The sequence below is a fragment of the Chenopodium album genome, chromosome 4 (genome assembly GCF_948465745.1).
Source record: "Chenopodium album chromosome 4, dcCheAlbu1.1, whole genome shotgun sequence".
In the NCBI taxonomy this organism is placed as follows: domain Eukaryota; kingdom Viridiplantae; phylum Streptophyta; class Magnoliopsida; order Caryophyllales; family Amaranthaceae; genus Chenopodium; species Chenopodium album.
Window position 1 is genome coordinate 57,368,869 of NC_137837.1, and position 20,445 is coordinate 57,389,313.

The 20,445-nt window shown below is 34.2% G+C and overlaps 1 protein-coding gene across 4 annotated transcripts in view; it reads left to right on the top strand.

Moving 5' to 3' along the window:
- Nucleotides 1-9,245: 9,245 nt before the first annotated feature.
- LOC145629148 (calcium-transporting ATPase 3, endoplasmic reticulum-type-like) overlaps nt 9,246-20,445 on the top strand; it is a 48,225-nt gene continuing 37,025 nt past the window's right edge. For 2 of the 4 annotated variants that reach the window (XM_081681680.1, XM_081681683.1), the window contains exons 1-5: nt 9,613-9,823; nt 9,915-9,965; nt 10,219-10,252; nt 13,807-13,824; nt 18,036-18,172. In XM_081681680.1, coding sequence (XP_081537806.1) covers nt 9,791-9,823; nt 9,915-9,965; nt 10,219-10,252; nt 13,807-13,824; nt 18,036-18,172 — 273 coding nt within the window. In that variant the 5' untranslated portion in view covers nt 9,613-9,790. Of the gene's footprint in view, nt 9,322-9,612; nt 9,824-9,914; nt 9,966-10,218; nt 10,253-13,806; nt 13,825-18,035; nt 18,173-20,445 lie in introns of those variants that run through there. The other 2 variants (XM_081681682.1, XM_081681681.1) reach the window with 2 other exon arrangements.

Genomic DNA, 20,445 nt, shown 5'->3' on the forward strand with positions numbered 1-20,445 from the left:
TATTTTGCAGGTAAAGACGCTACCAGACCAGTCTCCGAGCTGTAACTCTCCTGAGGGACAAAAATACCCAAAACAATTATTATTATTAAAAATTAATAATTAGTATTATATTAAAATATTAGTTATTATCTTTAAATATTAATTTTTATTATCAAAAATATTAGTTATTATCTTTAAATATTAATTTTTATTATCAAAAATCAATTATTATTATTATTATTATTATTATTATTATTATTATTATTATTATTATTATTATTATTATTATTATTATTATTATTATTATTATTAAGTATTATTATTAATATTATTGTCATTATTTTTATTATTAATATTATTATTACTATTATTATTAAATATTAATTATTATTAATATTATTATAATTATTAAATATTAATTATTTATTATTATTATTATCATTAAGTATTGATTTTTACCACCTTCAAATAACCACTTAATTGAATTTACCACCTCAAAAAAAAAAAAAGATTTACTTTACCACCACCAAAATTTCCAAAAATTTGATTTTACCACCAACTACCATATTCCGTCCATGAATCCGTTAGTAGGGCCCACATTTTTGACGTTTCTTCTTCATCTTCCCCGATCTTTCATGTCAACCAACCAGCAACGAAATCAACTACCTCGGTTGGTCGGAATTTTGTGTGGGTTTCGCGTATGGGTGGTGGTGGTTTCGGGTCGCGATGGTTTCGCGTCTGGGTGGCGTGGCTTCTGGTCTGGGGTTAGGTTGGTTTTGGGGTTAGGTTGGCTGGGGTGGATTGCGGTGGTTTCGCGTCTGGGTGGTAGTGGTTTCGGGTCGCGATGGTTTCGCGTGTGGGTGGCGGTGGTTTCTAATCTTGGTTTGGATGGTGGTGGGGTTGGTCGTAGCTGTTAGGTGGTGGCTAGGGTTTTGAGGTCAGAAATTGGTGGAAAGGGGTAGAAATCGGTGCGGCTGTGGTGTGCGGTGCGGGGGTAGCGGTTAGGTGGTGGGGTTGGTCGTAGCTGTTAGGTGGTGGCTAGGGTTTTAAGGTCGGAAATTGGTGGAAAGGGGGTCGAAATCGGTGCGGCTGTGGTGTGCGGTGCGGCGGTAGTGGTTAGGTGGTGGGGTTGGTCGTAGCTGTTAGGTGGTGTCTAGGGTTTTGAGGTCGAAATCGGTGCAGTGGCTATGGGTCCCGACGGTGGCTGGTAGCGGTTAGGTGGTGGGGGCTGGTCGTAACGGTTAGGTGGTGGGGCTGGTCGTAGCCGGTCCGGCGGTGGGGGGTCCCGACGGTGGCAGCAACCACCGGTTGCTTGATGGGGAGTTTTTAGATTTTTTTTTTGTTTTTTATTTTTTTTAAAACTTACCCAATAATATGGCGACACGTGTGCAAGGTAGGCCCCACTAACGGATTTTTGGACGGAATCCGTTAGTTGGAGGTGATTGGTGGTAAAACTGATGTTAAATTTTTTTATGAGGTGGTAAAGTAAATCTTTTTTTTGGAGGTGGTAAATTCAATAAAGTCGTTATTTGAAGGTGGTAAAAATCAAAATTTCCTATTATTAAATATTAATTATTATTAATATTATTATTATAATTATTAAATATTAATTATTTATTATTATTATTATCATTAAATATTAATTTTTAATAATATTATTATTATTAAATATTATTTATTTATTATTATTATTAAATGTTAATTTTTAATAATAATATTATTAAATATTTAATAATAATATATTTAATATTATTATTATAATACAATAATAATTATAATAATAATTATTATTAAATATTAATTATTATTATTAAATATTAATTATTATTATTAAATATTAATTATTAATATAATAATTTAATATTAAATATTATTTTTAAGAAAAGGGCATATTTCAACAAAGCAGAGTAAATCTAAAGAACGGGGCCTAAGTTGTTAGCTTCTTACCATTTACGGAGACACGGAGTATCAAGTAAGGTAATACGGATTACTCCGTAATATACCTACTCTCTCTTTATACGTTTACTAGGTTAGGTCTCGTGCCATGCACGGTAATTTTCAATAACTATATTTAAAATTAACATTATATACTTTCGTATGTTACATACATTCATATTAATTGAATCCTAAAAAACAACAAAAATGGCAAGAAAAAATCATACTACTAATCAGCGACATGTGTCATCTTTAGCAAGTATTATTGAAGTTTTCATGGAGTGCTAATTGATTGAAATTCTAATCATAAATTATTCAAGGAAATAACAAAAGTATTATTTGTTGATTTTATATTCGCATTTCATTGTTTAAGCTTGTAGCTTCCATTACATAATTAAAAAAAAAATGAAGAAAAAAATTATGTAATCTTGTTGTAATAAACATATGTTGTACATAATTTATATCTATCTTTAAAAAAAAAATAGTCCATAACAAATGATGTTACAAATATTATTTTCCATATTTTTTGCTTAAGTTCATAGTTGTCAATATATTTATTATGGAAAGATACATCAAATCTTTAATTATATTTTGTATGTAATTATTACCTTATAAATATATGTAAAAAGATTTATTTTTGAAATTGATTTTTTTTTTTCCAAAAAAAAAAAAAAAAAAAAAAAACACTAAGGACACACTGGGAGATGACACGCGTCATTGCTGGTGTGCCTTTTAGTATATACTAGATGTAAGCCCGTGCGATGCATTCATTAGATATATGGATAAAATTTTGTATAGCATTCTATTTAATTAAAAATTTTGTATATTTATGAAGATCATTCATTAGATATATGGATAAAATTCCTAATATCATAAGATAATTTTAATTTTAACACTAAAGTTATCTTTTGTTGTTTTATTTATTTTATGTGACGCTTGAATTTAAAATTCCAAACCTTATTCACTAATTTGCTTATGTGACAATATAAATTTTTAATTCAAAAAAAGAAATGACAAATCTTGTTTTTTATTGATCAAAATAAGTCTTTTGCCTATGCATTTATTTAATATACTCATTCTGTTTAAAATGTTAGTCTCATTTATAATCGGTTAACTATTAAAAATTATGGGAAATCAGTCATATAAGATTTAGTTTTATTCGTCTTGATGAGTACTTTATTAAAATCGAACTTTTATAATATTTGTTAGGGAGGGATTAAAGATACGTAGAATTTTCCATCAAAAATTTGCATCCATAAGTGTAAAAAGATATTACAAAATTTGCATGTAAAAAAAGATAATTATTACTTAGGTTTTTTTTTTTTTTTTTTTTTTTTTTTTTTTTTTTTTTTTTTTTAAAAAAAAATAAATTAGAAAAGATAATTATTGATTTTTAAAAGTAATTTAAATTTTAATTATTCAATACCTATGTGTCAAAATTCTTAAATCCTATTCGTCACTTTTGCTTAGGTGGCGAGTAAATTTTTTAATTCTAAAATAAATTATTAATCTAATTTTTCATTGGTCGAAATAATATCTTTTCTTATGTGGTGGCCAAATGCTCCCGAAAAAATGCCTATTTTATTTAGGAAAAATTGATTCTAATAATCCCACCTTTGCCCGGTTCGCTATTAATAATCCCACCTTTCGATTATTATTTAATAATCCCACCTTTTACACTTTTTTCTTTTGTTGGTCCTAATAGGTAAGTTTACCGGATGTAGCATATGATCGTTATTTTTTTATTTAAAAAAAACCTTTTAATATTTTCACCCCTTTTTTTCTTAAATTCTCCTCTGTTCCTCGTTATTCTCTGTTCTTTCTCCAAATAAAATTCTGCTCTATTATTTTTTGTGAAGTGGAACACTAGTTCCTTTCAAATTGTTGTGCGCTAACAACATTATGCCTGGGGGGAATGCTGCGTCTTTTGGATCTGGTTCTTCATCCAATTCAAGGGGGGTTTGAATCAAAGGGTGAAGTGTAATTGTGGGAGAGATGTTGTTGTTCGAACTGTTAGGAATGGGCCTAATGTTGGGATGCGATTTCATGGCTGCCCTTTATGGCCTGTATGTGGTTTGATTTTCCCTAATTTTTTTTGTACTTTTAAAAGTTAGGGTTTCTGTTACAGTATAATTTAATTGTTGATTCAAGTTTGAAATATTTACAGGAGAGAGGATGCGAGTTTTTCAAGTGGGTTGTTGGGAGCAATGACATTGATGACCTTCGTTACCGGGTACTTGAGAAAGATACTACCATAGCTGAAATGGAATATGAGAAAAAGCTGATGGAAAAGAAGATTAAGAAATTGCAAGTAAAAAAGGAGAATCTTGAGGAAGAAATTCAAGATATGAAGCTTGAAATTTCACAACTACGCATTGAATTGATGAAGAGTTCGAGGAACGAGAAGAATTTCTCAATGTCTCTGTTTTTTTCATGGGTTTTCTTTGCTTGTTTACTGTTCTATTTGGTAGTAATGGGTGTAGCAATGTGCTGTAGTTGAAGATTTGTATGGTAGGGCAGATTTTTATTTAATGATATGTTGAAGAACTCATGAATAAGATGAGCATATTTCATATTTTGTTTGACTTTTCCAAGTACATTAGTAACATTGAAAACAAAATTAAGTCATACATTTGAAATAGCTTGTTCATAAGTAGCATGGCATATGTTAATCATGCCTAAATATTAGAAGAGTAAGTTCAGGGCATTAACATATATAATACCAAAAGATAACATCATCCAGAGTTTTCCCAAAAAATTAGTAGCATTGTTTACAATAACCCCAAAATAACATAGCTACTCCAACTGATGCAAATGAACTTGAATATCAGAAGAAAAAAAAAGGGAGTAACAGCAGTAGAAGACATCAGACTTGACTTGATTGTGTTCCAGGAAGGGACTGACCATGCAAACCTGTTGGTGTACCAGAAGCCTGCACAAGAAAAAAAAATATAAGAGTCAATTAGCATACATTGATACAACAAGTTCTAAAACAGAAGGGCTTACTAATTGACTCACGCTTGTGAATGCAGTGCCATCATATGCAAATAAGACTCCAACCCCTACAGGTATCCTACCTCTTGATCCACCCCTCCCCCCTTGCTCTTGATCCTCCACTCCTACCTCTTGTTCCACTAGTGTTAGCCATAGAACCAGATCCTCCTCTACCTTCTCTTCCACCTCTAGCTCCTATTCCACCCCTAATCATTCTCCCACCCCTACCCAATTGACTTGGATTGGCAGTGGCATAATGGTGTCCAATGTTGGCGGTGGTTTGTGCAGAAGCCATAGTTGGAGCAGATGTAATTGTCACTTGTGTAGGCTGTTGGGTTGCTTGTTGAGCAAAGCTAGAAGATGGTTGTGCAGTGGACCTAGGCTTAGGTGGTTGACCATCATTCCTTGGTCTTTCCCTAGGTCTTTTAGGAGATGGTTCCCTTACAGTAGCAGTGTCTTTGTTGGGACACCTTCTTTTATTATGTCCTCTGACTTGACAGATAGAACAAGTCATCTCCATCCCTGTCTTGCTCAATGTTCCTGGTTTTTTTGGCAACTCAAATGGATCCTTGATCCTTTTTTTTCTTGGCCTTCCGGGCCCTATCTTAATTGGGGGTGGATCAATGGAAAATTCAGTCCTCGGCCAATGTCTTTCCCCCTCACATGGGGGAATAGAACCTACAGCAGAACATATAAAAGTTAGAAGACAGAAATCGAAAACAAGAACTTTTTTTTTTTTTGAAAGGATCTAAAACAAGAACTTTACATGTGAACTAAATTACAAAAAAAAACTCACCTGCATAAGCTGTTAAGTACACATCCTTCTTGTAGCATTCATGAACAAAGTCTTCTGCTTCCTTATGCAAGTAGAATATGCAGGCAACAGTATGGCAGCAAGGTATGCCAAGCATATCCCACTTCCTGCAGGTACATGTTCTTGCTTCCAAATTAACCACCACCTGATCAAAGTAATAGTTTACATTGAATACGGTTTCAGTTGATGGTGTGACATCGCAATTGGCAGCTTTTTCCTTCTCTTTCTCAAGCTTCATTTGGATCTTGGGACACAAGGCTGAAGTGCACTTCTGCATATCAAGTCTTTTCAACATTAACCTTTGCATAAGGTTAGCCCTGATATCTTCAAGCATGTAGAGGATATGTTTTGTCCTTGCATTTATTATGTATCCATTGAAGGTTTCCACCATGTTACTTGTGATAGCATCAGTCTTGAAAGATGGGTCTAAGAAAGCTCTGCAGAAGCATTCAGGATTATATCCCTTAAAAGCAGTAGCAGCATTAGGGTTCATGGTGTTCAACTCATCCAATGCTTCATCGTAATCTGCTTTGTTATAGGATTTTGCTATTTTCCAGAATTGTAGCTTCATCTCATCTCCTCTGTGTGCCTTATGCCAGTTAGCAAAAACATGTCTTGCGCAGTGCCTATGTTCAGATTTTGGGAGAATTGTAGCCACAACATTCAATATTGCCTTCCAGAATAATCAATATTCAACATTCAGTTATGTACATAAAGAAAAATCAATATTCAACAAAATTAATTAGGTGAAATAAATTGGTGATATGACTTACTTGGTGCTCATCAGAGATTATGCATATGCCCTCCCCTTGTCCTAGATCTAAGCACTTTTGAAGCTGAACAAAGAACCATTCCCAAGACAGGTTATTTTCCCCCTCTGCCACAGCCCATGCCAAGGGAAACATCTGGTCATTACCATCTCTGCCCACAGCAGATAGTAATTGACCACCCAGGAAGGTCTTGAGGAAACAACCATCCACACAGAGGACCTTTCGGCATCCATATTTCCACCCCTTTTGTAAACCTTCAAAGCAAATAAAGAGCCTCTTAAAAACAGGTGGGTATTGGTGTTTGCTAACATCAGTGACTAGCTCTATGGTTGAACGAGGGCTACTTCTTTTCAATGCTGCTATGTACCCACCAACCTTGTTGTAATGCTCATACATTGAGCCATGCAACATTTTGTGGGCTGCATACTTCACTTTATAAGCAAAGTCCTTTCAATGCTTGTTCTTTTTCATATTACTGTGACATTTATGTTCATTAACCACTCTTTTAACAACCAATGTTTCCCTCCTTGAGTCCCATGAAGCATATAAGTAGAATGGACAGTTATCAACACACTTAACTCCTATTCTTTGTTGTCTCTTCTTGTTGCTAGCAATTATACTGACATTTCTGCCCTGTAGTATAACATACTTTGCTAAAGCCTCCTTAAATACATCTCTATTGGCAAATCTTTGACCCACAGCAAAATTGAACTTTGAAAAATCAGTGTTCAAGTTAACAAGAATACCTGACCTTTTTTTTTTCACTGCCTGCCTCTCATCACCACTTGTTTCTGGTGTGTGAATCTCATTTTCACTATCCTCATACTCTGATAGTTGACCATCTTCATTTGTCTCACTAGCTGTAGGCTCACCACCTTGATTTGATGTACCTTCCCCTAACTTCCCTTCTGCTGCATTCCTTTGAAGTTGCTGGGCTAGATGGACTAGCTTGGTGTTGTAATTCTCAACCCTTTCCCTTGCTATAACAACCTCTTCATCACTAACATCTGATTCATACTGCACCGGCTCAACCAAAGCTTCTTCAATTTCTTCTTCCCAATCTACACCACCTTCCTCATCTAAATCTAGATCCTCTAAGTGTAAATTTGAATTAACCTCCCCTTCTTCACTACACTCAGAGCTTATATAATGGATCTGTGCTGTCACTACTATGACTAATGGAGGGCAACAAGTCATTCAAGTTCAATGGACTATTAGGCCTGTTGTCTGTCCACTCATAAGAATCAGTAGTGTTTTCATTCTCAGAAAAGACAATGTTAGTAGTCTGCTCTACTATAGTAGGTTCAATTTGAGGAGAAACAATTATGGTGTTTTTGGGTTGAGCAGGTGTGGTTTCTGTTGGGTATAGTTTAGAAACTAGTTTTTTTAGGGCTGATTTATTTTTCTCTTTAGGGTTTGAAACTAAAGGCTTATCTGGTTTTTGGGTTGTTGTGGAAGTGAGATTCTTTAATGGTAAGGTTGAAGAGTTGGGAGCATCTTTTAGTGGTGGGGCCCTCTCTATTTCTTTATTAGATGATGTAGCAGTATACTTAACTAAGGGTTGGAATTGAGTCAACTGCTTTGCTTGGTCAAGTTCTGGACCTTGACTCTCATGCATTACATACAATTCTATACTCCTAAATTTGTCAACCAATTCACTCAACTTCCTAACATCATCATCATTTCCTATCTTCCTTAATCCATTTGCTAAAGTCATCCCTAAGACCAAGTAAAAAAGTCCTTATACTTCATCATCCTTACTACAATTTTGGGCTAGCAAAAACATGTCCCAGTAAGACATTTCATCAAGTTCCACTGCAAAGGTCCTCCTATGCCCACCCACATATTGTAAATTCCCATTTCCTACAGTTTTAAACACCCCTCCATAACAATACTCCAATGTCACAATAGCAAATGGATCATCCATCTAAGAAAGAACAACACGGTACAATCAATTCAATACAATAACCACATCCACAATATATGACAGCACACACATTCAAAAAAACAACCAACAAACAATAATAAACAATCTATTACGGTTATCTACATCAAAGCATATGAAGTACAACCACCAGTTCATCCAATTTACAAAAACTCGAATTTAACCAATTTCACAACTCGAACAACATTTTCAGCGAAAAGATAGGAACTTGCAATGTAAAACATGTTCATTTACTTAAATTGACAACAAATTCAGAAGCTCTGGTTGCGAATTGCGAACCTGTTACAGTGGGTTCGAAATTAATGCTCAACAGAGAAGTACGAACAACAACCCGTCCTTTTTTCGCCCTTTTGACGCAACAATCTTGAACTTTTGGGAGGTAAAAATGTTGTTGGATGGTTAGTGCTTCAATAATGGCGATGAAATTAGCAAATTAGAGGAAACATACTGCTATTAGATATGGGTTTTCGAAAAAAAATAATAGAAGAAATGGAAGATAGAGAAGAACAGTGATGTGACACAAGTAGTTGGGTGTAATTAATTACCCACCAAAAAACTATACGAGGAAAGCCAAAGAAAACCAATAGCCTTAGATAAAAAAAAAAGTTAAAAAAATTTTATGTTGACTTTAGTAGCCGGTTTCCACTAATATAGGACCAACAAAAGAAAAAAGTGTAAAAGGTGGGATTATTAAATAATAATCGAAAGGTGGGTTTATTAATAGCAAATCGGCAAAGATGGGATTATTAGAATCAAATTTTCCTTTTATATATACTAGATTATTGATTATTGATGATTTTTCATGGTTGCACTATTCTTCCTCCTCTCTCCCCCATTTGAAATTGCTTGTGAGCTTTCTCTCCTCCATTGGAGCACATTCTGAGGTAAGATACTTTTCTCTAATCATCAAATATCAATCTCACAATCTAGGGTTTAATTCCACACTTTCATTGATTTACTCCTCTATAGTATCTTAATCATTACAGTTCTGCCACTTTTCAATGCTTTATTTACTCTTGGAAAATGTATAAAGTTAGGAATTCATGACAAAAACACGCGCAAATCGGTGTAATTAGTGTGTTTTTGTCGTGATTTTCTAAATTTAAACAACTTTCAAGAGTAAATTAAATGCTTATATGTAGCCCTTAGGGCTACGTATAACATTTTCCTTTATTTATTGCTTAATTTGAACGATAACTTTCTCTCGATTTCGCATTTAATCAAACCTTTAATCAATTAAACCTCTGTTGTACCTCCGATCATCAAATCGTGCAACAGTTACATTATTGAGCGCTGAAATTGAGGAGGGAGAAAGAAGTTAGCAGAGAAATCTCTGCTATCGGGATCGATTTCATGGAGGATGCATACACTAGAACTGCTACTGAGGTGAATTTATATATTTTTTTTGAAATGTTTGATCTATTTATAATTTGGTTTTTGTTTGATTTAAATTAATGGTATTTGTTTATGATTTTAGGTTCTAGACTTCTTTGGAGTCGACCCATCAAAAGGTCTTATTGATTCCCAGGTATTTGCAAACTTCAATCACATTGCATTTTGAATTTGAATTTTGTTGCAATTATAATTATTTATTCATTTTTTTTTAATTTTTTTAATTTTTTAATTTTTAATTTTTTATTTTAGTGTAAAAATTCGTCGGTTATGGTGTTATCTTGAATAAGATTTAATTAGAATTACTTTTTTTTTTTTTTTTTTTTTTTTTTTTTTTTTTAATTTCTATTTAGTGTTATTTGTAAGCGTTAAGGGTTTTGTTTTTGCAGGTAGCCGATCATGGAAGGATGTACGGCCGAAACGGTAAATTTAGCTTTAAGTTATGCAATTTCGTGATAAGTCAGTTTTGTATTAGCATGTGGCTTAAATGTGAATGAGGCTTTACTTAGAGCTCAGTTCTTATGCTGACATTTTACCCTTATGTTAGACTTTCATTGTTCTTCTTAGGTATTTGTCTAGAACAGCGCAAGGTTATTGTTCAGAGCTATGGTAGTTTGAAATCAAAAGATACATTCATGTAGGATTGTTAATAAAGTTTGCTTTTTTTACTGAATAATTTACAATAAGCGGAAGGTTACAAATCCTGTGTGATGATTAAGTTATTGCGAAGAACTTTTAAATTACGTAGTATAAAGAATTCTTGTGAGTGGGAGTTTCAGGGAACTCTCCAAAATCCTAAGCATTCTTGAACCTACTTTCTCAGCAAAGTATTAAGAAAAGAATATTTGGACTATTCATACTTCTAAAGCTACCTACTGGAAGCATTAAAGATGAAAAAAGCTCTGTTATACTTCATATTAATTTAATAAAAGATCAAGGCTTCAAGTTATTTGATAGATATGAGCCCTTTTGAGACATTGTAGGTGTAAAAGAGGCCTAGAATGGTGTTGTTTCTGCAGTGTGTACCTTTGCTTGTGATGCGATAAGAGTCAACTGTTTTCTTGCACTATGTTGGAAGATACTAGCAGTCTTTAAATTTTAGCAAACATAAAGGGAAAATAGTTGAACCAAAAAAAGAAAAAAAGAGTTTGAATTTATTTATTTTTTATTATGTTGTTCTTTATTTTACTTTTATAGGTGAGTTTATTGTATGTGAAATAAATTAATTTCAAATTTTTAATTTGTTTTCTATGATTAATTACAAATAAATTCGAAAGTTAGTAATACCTCTGTTCCCAATTTTTGACAATTGCTAATTTAGGGGTATTTAGGCAATTAGAGAGACTGAAGGAGTGTTTATGTGGTAAGTGCTAGAAAAATGTGGATAATTCAAGAGAGAGATTAAAAAATGTGTATGGGTATAAAACAAAAATGGAAAAAGTAAGTGAGAGTGAGTAGTGAGTACCAAAGTGTAAATATTGTGGGGTAAAGAAGGTAGAGTAGCGAACTGGTAAAGGGGTACAGTAGTGAACTAGTAAATGGGTGCAGTAAAGGGGGTACAGTACTGAACTAGTTTTGGCAAAAATAAAATTAAGCGAAAGTGTAAAGAAATTTAAGGAATGAACCATTGGAGAAAGTGTTAAGAAATTTAGAAATCGAGGTAGTACAAAGTATTCAATTTGAATCAGTACTTATTTCTACTGTTGTGATATTTAGAGAATTGAGTTTTTGATTTGGCTCATCAAAACCAAGTTGTAAAGAACATAACTATTGTAGGGACTAAGATAACTTATTTCCGTAGCTGATTATAAACAAACTTTAAAAGCTTCATAAGAGCATAAGTAGATGGCAAATTGGACATGACTTCCTGTAGCCAAGCCTATGTTAAATATTTGTTTTTTACTAAGCTCAGTGTCCTAAAACTATTGTGTAGTTAAATGCCTAAAAGACAATATGTTGGATCTTTGAGGGAAAAAGTTCTTGTTATCGTGGATTTATTTTATTTTCTTTTTATAAGGCTACTGTATGACTATAGCCAAGCAGTAAAAAAAGAAATTTGTGAACTTTTGTTTGCCAACTTTACCTTTTCTTGGTGTCTTTCTAATATAAATTTCTATTATATAATAATAAACAAGGGGAATAAGGAAAAAAGCTCTTACAAATATATCTAGAGGATGATAGATAGCAGGGTCTTGTGGATGACTGAAGACGTCTCAAACCATTGGAGCATGATTCACAATTTCACATTATTCCCCATTTATAATTTCATTCAAAAATCAATTTCTCGAATCTGAGTTGATTAATGTCGACTTTTTCATGGTTTCACCACAATAATATTTTCGCCAATATACATTTAGATGCCAATTTCAGATGCCATTATGAATGTATGATTGTAATTTGTAAGAGTGAGGGGGGGGGGGGGGAGGGAGGGTTGACGGGATGTCATACTACCAATTTCTTAACTCATGAATTTTCCGTTCTAACCAGAAGCTTGTGCAATAATGAATAACAGAAAAAGTTCCTCGCCCTTAGTTGTTAAGGGAATAGATATTGATCCGTTTTGTCCTTTATATGAGAACGTCCACTAATATAGTTGCATGCCATTGTTTGGATAAAAAAGGAGGAAGGAAAAGAAGGGGAGGGAAAGGGAGGGGAAGGAAGAATGTTGAATTTTCTTCCAAATCTCTCCATTGTTGGAGGGATCAATTTCCAACAATTTAATCCCTCCATTTCTCTCCCCTCCAATTCCCTTCCTTCTTCATTTGTTATCCAAATGAAAGATATTCCATCTCTCCATTTTCCTTTCCTTCCTTTCCCTCCATTTCCTTCAATCCAAACACACAGTAAAGATCAAACTAGCTTTTGTCTAATCAATTAGTGCTATTAAATCGGGTGTTTGTTTGAGTCAATGCACGTTAGGTCATCTCGGGTTGGGTCATGTTAGGTTTGATTGTCTCATTCATGCAGGTTGGGTTGTTAGGTCATGTTCGGGTTGGGTTATGTCAACTGATGCATCTTATCGGATTTGGTCGGGTTAGGTTGGTTTAATTTGGGTTTGGGTTCACTAGGTTTGGGTTTGATACATGTTTAGTAGGTTATTTTAGTTTGGTCAGCATCGGGATCAGGTTAATTTTGGGTTGGTACATTATCAGATCGAGCTAAGTTTAGATTAGGTCAAGTTTGGAATGAAGTCATTATAAGGTTCGGGTTTGTGTCATTTTGAGTCATGTACAATTTCATATTGAGTTGTTTGGAGAACGATATACTTATCTTAGTAAAAAAAACAATTAAAAAGGAGCATGCATGTAATTATGTAAGATAAAGGATGTCTAGGTTGAACTCAAGTTGAGGTGTATACAAGTCGGGTCATATAGGGAAAAGTCGAGTTGAATCTGAGTCGGTTTAGTAATAGGTTAAGCTGAATTTGAATCGGGTCGGTAAGTAGAATTTGTGTCAATAACAAGTCAAATTGAATTTGGGTTTCAACAGATTAAGTCGGGTTTGGATCATTATAATTTGATAGTTATATTTAGGTTTAATCATCTCCATGTCCTGCCATGTTCGGGTTGAGTCTTTACTTTTCGAGTTAACTTGGGTTGGGTTGATTTTAGCTCAGGTCGGGTTTGAGTCACCATTTTCTCGGGTTGAACAGGTTGGTCATGATTGGGTTCGTGTTAATTTATTTGGTCAAGTTAGTGTTTGACAGCTCTATTTTCAAATGGTCAGCCTTTTTATCAGCTATTGGTATGCATCATATTAATGCTTCTTTTCTACAAGACCACATTTTTCACATATGTGCACCCAATTTAAATATGCTTCACAGATGCTCTTTAATACTATTTGATTATCTAGATTTGTGTTTGTATGTCTGATCTTTAATATAGTAGTCCTTTTTTGCTTTCTAATGCATGAATCCTTTTTCCTCTTGTAAATACCATGCTGGAATTTTTGGGCTTCTGGCTTCTTGAACATCTCAGTGCTTCCGCAAGAGAAGAGTAAGTTCATACCTAAATCCTCCTTATTCTTACATTAACATTAGAGAGATCCATATTGGTACTATTGTTGCTGCTGTTTCCTCTTCACTTTGTCCCTATTTACCTTTTCACTTATGAAAAGCATTGTTTATATGAAAGTTGTAAAAAATATTTAAATATCAAAGGTTGCCAACTCACTGTAAATTCTTATTGTTGTGATGCTTTTGTTTAGCAAAATAAGTGCTAGGCTGATTAGAAGAGTTACTTTACTAAACAGAGGACTCTTAAATTGCATGATTCTTGGATAATAATGTAGATGACAATACTTTTAAGAATTACCACAATTTCCACCTATTTCCCCCTTATAATATACACTGCAAAAAAATACTTCCCCCGTTTTTATATGCTTGACCTATAGCCCTTTGGCACACAACTTAAGGAAGATACTGAAGAAAATAAACATACACTAGACTAGAGTAAACTAATACCGTAAAACCCCAAATCAATCAATCAATCAATCAAAGCCTTAATCCCAAAAGTGGGGTCGGCTAACATGAACCAAATTTGATTATTCCGTGTAGTCATCAACATAAATCTTTCTCCTCCATCCCTTACGATCCAAAACTTCATCCTCACGTAAATCCATGCACTTCATATCCTTCCTCACTCCTTCCAACCAAGTCATCTTTGGTCTCCCTCTTCCTCGTTTAATCCCTCCATGGTCCCACTCTTCCACTCTTCGCACCGGTGCACCCTCGGGTCTCCGTCTTACATGTCCAAACCAACGCAGACGATTTTCCCTTAGTTTATCTACAATGCCCGCCACACCTACTTTCTTGCGAATAACCTCATTTCTGATTCTATCTCTTAAAGTGTTTCCACACATCCACCTTAACATGCGCATTTCCGTAACCTCCATCTTATTAATATGCTCTTTCTTAGAAGCCCAACATTCTGTACCATAGAGCAACACTGGTCGTATGGCAGTCCTGTAGAATTTTCCCTTCAACTTTAAGGGAATGCTGCGGTCGCATAACACTCCCGTGGCCGCTCTCCATTTAAGCCACCCTGACTTAATCCTGTGAGTCACGTCTTGATCAATGTCACCATTCTTCTGGATGATCGACCCTAGGTACTTAAAACATTCACTCATGGTCAAATCCTTTCCATCCAAACTCACCACTTCATTGCGTGTCCCCCTCTGAGTGCCAAAACGACATACCAAATATTCAGTCTTACTCCGACTTAGCTTAAACCCTCTAGATTCCAACCTTTGCCTCCATTGCTCCAACTTGACATTAACCCCATCCTTAGTCTCATCCACCAAAACGATATCATCTGCGAACAGCATACACCATGGAACCTCATCTTGAATTGGTCTAGTTAATTCATCTAGAACCGTAAAACCCCAAATGATCTCTGTTATTGGTGGTTATATTTTTTTGTATTAAAGAAACCATTTAACTTCTCTAATTTCGTCCTTAAATTGCGTGCCATGGGACTATAGTCAATTAAAAAGAAACACACAAACACATAGAGGAAGTATATGTCGTAAATCTAATTTCTATACTCCTTAAAATAGCTCATAGGACTTTGGTTTATATTGGATTATAAAAAAAAAAAAAATATTAATTAACATATATGCGTTAAAATTAATTAAGCAATGCAAATCCCTTCCCTTGAAAGTTACAAGACTTACAACACATAACGTTTAACTAAGGCCTTGTTTGGTTCACTTTATTTTTGCTTATTTGAACTTATCTTATCTGGTCTGATTTGATTTGATTGTCTGTTTGACCAAACTTTGATCTTAAGTGTACGATAATCTATAAGGAAAAAATATATCAAGTAGGGTCTTGTTAGATTCATAATAATGCGTATTTTATTAATATGTAATTTTCATAATTTTTTCATTATTTTTTTCATTATGGAATGAAAGCTAATTAGCGATAAAAAACTGCACATAAAACGATGATCTTATCTAAACTTATTTTTTCTGATCTGGTTTGATTTGGTATGAACTTATTTTTTCTGAAACAAGTAAAAATAAGGTGAACTAAACAAATAGGCATAATTTAACAACTGAGAAAAAAAACTACTGTACGCCTTGTGTCCCTATTATCAAATGTAGAGTTTGTTCAATTGGCTAATATCTCACGAGTCATACTAAAGCTATATACCCTATACCTTATTTTAGTTAAAATAGCAAAGCAGGGCATGCTAGACCAAATTTTCTTTCTTTTTTGGCTTACTTATTACACCGTTCTTTTTTTGTCCAACTCACTTTCCATTTTAGTCCATTTTCTTTTGTTCTACTTTTTTTATTTTGGTCTGTTCTTTTTGCTAACTCACTTTTATTCTATTTTTGGTCTACCCCTCGTTATGACCTTACCCCTTAAACCCATCTTAATTACACATTTCTGCACCCTCTTTCTTACTTTGATCACCTTTTCTTACATCCACTTACCTTTTTACTTTCTCTTTCTTACTTTATCTTACTTTTATTATATACCCATTTCCATTTTTTAATATTATTTTTAGTTGCGTCTCTATTTAATCAAGTAGAAGATAGAAGAACGGAGAGAGTATATTTAATTCCGTAGTAGTAAGTATTATAAAAAAGGAAAAATTGAAACTAATAATTCCACCTTTGTCACTTCTGCTCAAAATAATCCCACGTTTGCGTATTCTAGAAATAATCCCATCTTTTACCTTCATCTGCTTCAAACAATCCGTTAACCGGTTTGTGAAATTGGTAACCGGTTTTATAAGGTGACTTGCCATGTGTCACCTTCAGATTGGTCTTCATTTTTTTTAATTAATTATTTTACATAAAAAAAAAACAAAAATAATACTAATTAGGAAAAAAAAAAAATCAACCCAGCATCTTCATCCCTTTCCCTTTCCGGCCCCTCCTGAAATTTGCTTGCCGGAGCAGCCACACTCCCCGTTCCCACAGACATGCCGCCAACCCCCTTTCCCGTCACACTTTTGATCGCCACCACGCTCCAACAACAGCCCAACTGAATACCACCATACACGCACAACAGCCCAATCAAACACCATTACAATCACCACCTCCACCATACATGCTGCACCTCCACCTTAACACGGCCCACAAAATTGATTCCCTGCTCAACTCAACCCCAATCAACCACCAGTTTCACTCTTTCATTCCCAAAATCGCACATAGAGCAATCACTAGCTAATCCGCAATTAAATTAACAACCACAACTTCAAAGACACCACTCCTGAATACCGACAACAGTAGGCCTTAGCAACTCCAAAATATCCAATAAACAACAAACAAATTGACACCAAAACTATCAATTTTAGCAAGTCAATGCCCCATTATGAACTCCTAATTTTAGCTAGGGGATTTCGTGGTGGCTGGGATGTCAAGTTTAGGAGGTTTCCAGGGTGATTGGGTGGTCGGTGGGGGTTTTGTTTGGTGGATGGGTGGTCGGTTAAGGGGGTTTCGTCGGTGGATGGGTGCTTGGGTTTAGGGGGTTTCGTGATTAGGTGAGAGAGGTGGTGTGGTTTGCAGTTTAGTTTAGAGTAGAGGTCTGGTGGGGTGATTATGGTGGAGTTACAATTGAAGGGTTGGGAGATGGAGAGTAGGAGAGAATTAAGGCATTAAAATAAGATAGGAAAAATATTAAAACATTAACTTGTTAAACAGGTTGTAGGTAAAAAGGATCATTTTGAAAAGATGAGGGGTAAAGGTGGGATTATTTCCGGATTATTCGAAGGTGGGATTATTTTGAGCAAAAGTAACAAAGGTGGGATTATTAGTTTCAATATTTCCTTTAAAAAATAGGTATTTGGAATATACTACAAAGATGAATCAAACAAGATCTCATATGATAAAGGTTTATCTTATATAAGTGTAAAATTACAATCAAAGCTTAGTTAGACCACACTATACTATATCTGATTGACTAACCTTAAAGTCAAACTAGAACACCTTTTTTTTTGGTTGAAGTAAACAAACCGTAATGTGTAAAATAATATTGGACTACCTCTTGAATATTTGACAACAAATAATAATTGAGAGTTTTCACTGAAATCATCTTATAATTGCAGGTTCACAAAATGTACCCCTAATTTGTTGGTACTACTAACTTTGTTGATACATGCTATCTCTTGCATCTTCGTTGGACACTTTAATTGTTAGAGGCTTAGAGCAAATGATAATTCTTATTAAATCTATGTGTTATGTCTCATTGCAGGTACTCCTTTTTGGAAGTTGGTCATAAAGCAGTTTGATGATTTGCTTGTGAAGATATTGATCGTGGCTGCCCTTGTTTCATTTTTTTTGGCTTTAATTAACGGAGATACAGGCTTAACTGCATTTTTGGAACCTTCGGTATGAGGAAGTTGTATTTTTTTAATTCTATTTTCGAATTAAGTCAATTCATTAATATAAAGCCAAGTGACATCTACAAATGAAAATCTAATTTCAACAAATTCATATTATATTGAATCATGCAAAGGTTTCGTTAATCAAACTTAGGATTGTTCAAAGTTTGCACTATGGTACATCCCTCGCACACATTGCCGAAATATCATTTGTTTGTAGAGACAATTTTAACGATTTGCTGTAGCTGCAAGGGTGTTATTTGTTGGATTGATTTGTACATAAATGAAAATTTGACATCCATTGTCACCTTGGACAAATCCTTTCAAAGAAACTAATTTTAGGAAAAAAAATGATAAATTATTTGGTTTACTCTAATACACGATAATTTCCCAATGGAAAACAAACAATTTTCACCAATAATTAATAACACCACCATAGGGAGACACTGAGACGAGCAACATCCACTCTGAGTTTGTAGATTTATTGAAATTATTAAAGCAAAAACGAAGGAATAAGGTTGGAAATAGTCTAGGCCTGAACGGCAAAAAAACAAAAAAAAAGAGAGAGAGAGAGAGAGAGTGTTATATAAATTGAATGGGTACTTGTTGTTGGTTTGGCTTTATTTTTTATTTTTTATTTTTTTGAAACATACTTGTAGTTTAAATAGAGGAATCATATACATAGCATTTAATGTCGATTTTCATTGAGATGATAATTTTTTAAAATACAATTTTTAATTCTGATTTTACTAGAGTACCGTATTTGGAAACTTTATAAAAAGAAACAAAATACTATCAGTTAAATAGTGAATTGAAGTGCAAAAATTATAACAGCTACAATTGAAATACATTAAATAGTAGAACAGACATGCAACCCCCACCCCCCCGGCGGATCATCATCAATTTTGCTATTATCATTGGAGAGCTTTGCCTCCACTAAGATGCCACCTGAAGATTCATCTCCTTATTTTTACCATTAGAGGAGGGTCGAGGGAGGAGAGAGAAACAAATTGGGTTTCTAAGGCCCCAATGACTCTATGATGGCGATGTGAAATAAAAAATTTCCTGGGGTCTAGGGAGGAGAGAAAGAGTGATGAGGAGTCATTGGAATGTTTAGTGTGAACGCCGTGAACATTTGTGGTTTTGTTCCCTTTATTTCCAGGCAACTTAAATGAATGGCTGAGATTTAATACGTGTGTATCTAATGGTTGAGATGGATTCTTTTTTGTGTTCACTACAAGGCTTATATTCAGCGGAATCTGCCCATATAAAGTGGACAAGTAGTCATTAACATTGATTAGATAATCTGGAAAATGTATTTCATGGTATCATTTTATAATAGTATTAGGACCATGTGGATTTTCTAGCTTTGTAATTAGGCAATATAATCTGTAGAATGCAATTGACATATTAAAAGTTAGGAGAGGATGACAGGATAAGTAAAATTACTCTTTGGTGACATGTGGTTTGATTATTTCCATTTTGGTTACCTCACTTTAAAATTATGTTTCAGTTTGGCGACCAACTGTACAAGTAGTTAGACGCGTTTGTGTGAATAACTCAGTAAATAAATGATGCATCTTGGGTTAAAGTCACCTACTTAAGATCCCAAAAACCTTCCCCTATTTTTACTAAAATTTTCCTGGTCCATTTGTTTCTTCTTTTTTATCATTCACATTGCTTGGGATAGTTTTTGGGTTTTATGGCGATTTTTTGCACTTTGGTAGGTGATATTCATTTCTAGATGACATATGTCGCTTATCTACAGAGCAGCTTAAGACACGCATTTAACCACTTAAACAGAGGGGTTAACGGAGTTAATAGTGTTACCAAAGTGTACTGTAATTTTTATATTGTGTCACTGAAGTGTAAATAATGAAAATACCATCCACCAAAATTGGAGTTTTTGTAAATATTAGTGCAGTAAAGTGGAAATTTTATTGCATACATGTCGGATTGTGATATGAAGTCCAAGTGGACGGAGTTTAATTAATACATGAATACCTGGCCACCTTTACTAGATGTCATTCAGAATCATGAGGATTTTGCATACTTAGTCAATTGGAATATGTGTATTATAATATAAGAGCTTGACTCTTCTACACAGATAAGATCTTTATTTAGATAAGGAAAACAAATTGTTCTTCTAAACTGAGAGTACATCAAAGGAGAATCAGGAATCCTCGCAGAGAAAGATTGCTCATCTTTTAGGCTGGGCATCCTAAAATAGCCCCATGGAAAGTCCAGTGATGCTAGGAGAATTACCTTGAAAAGTTTGTG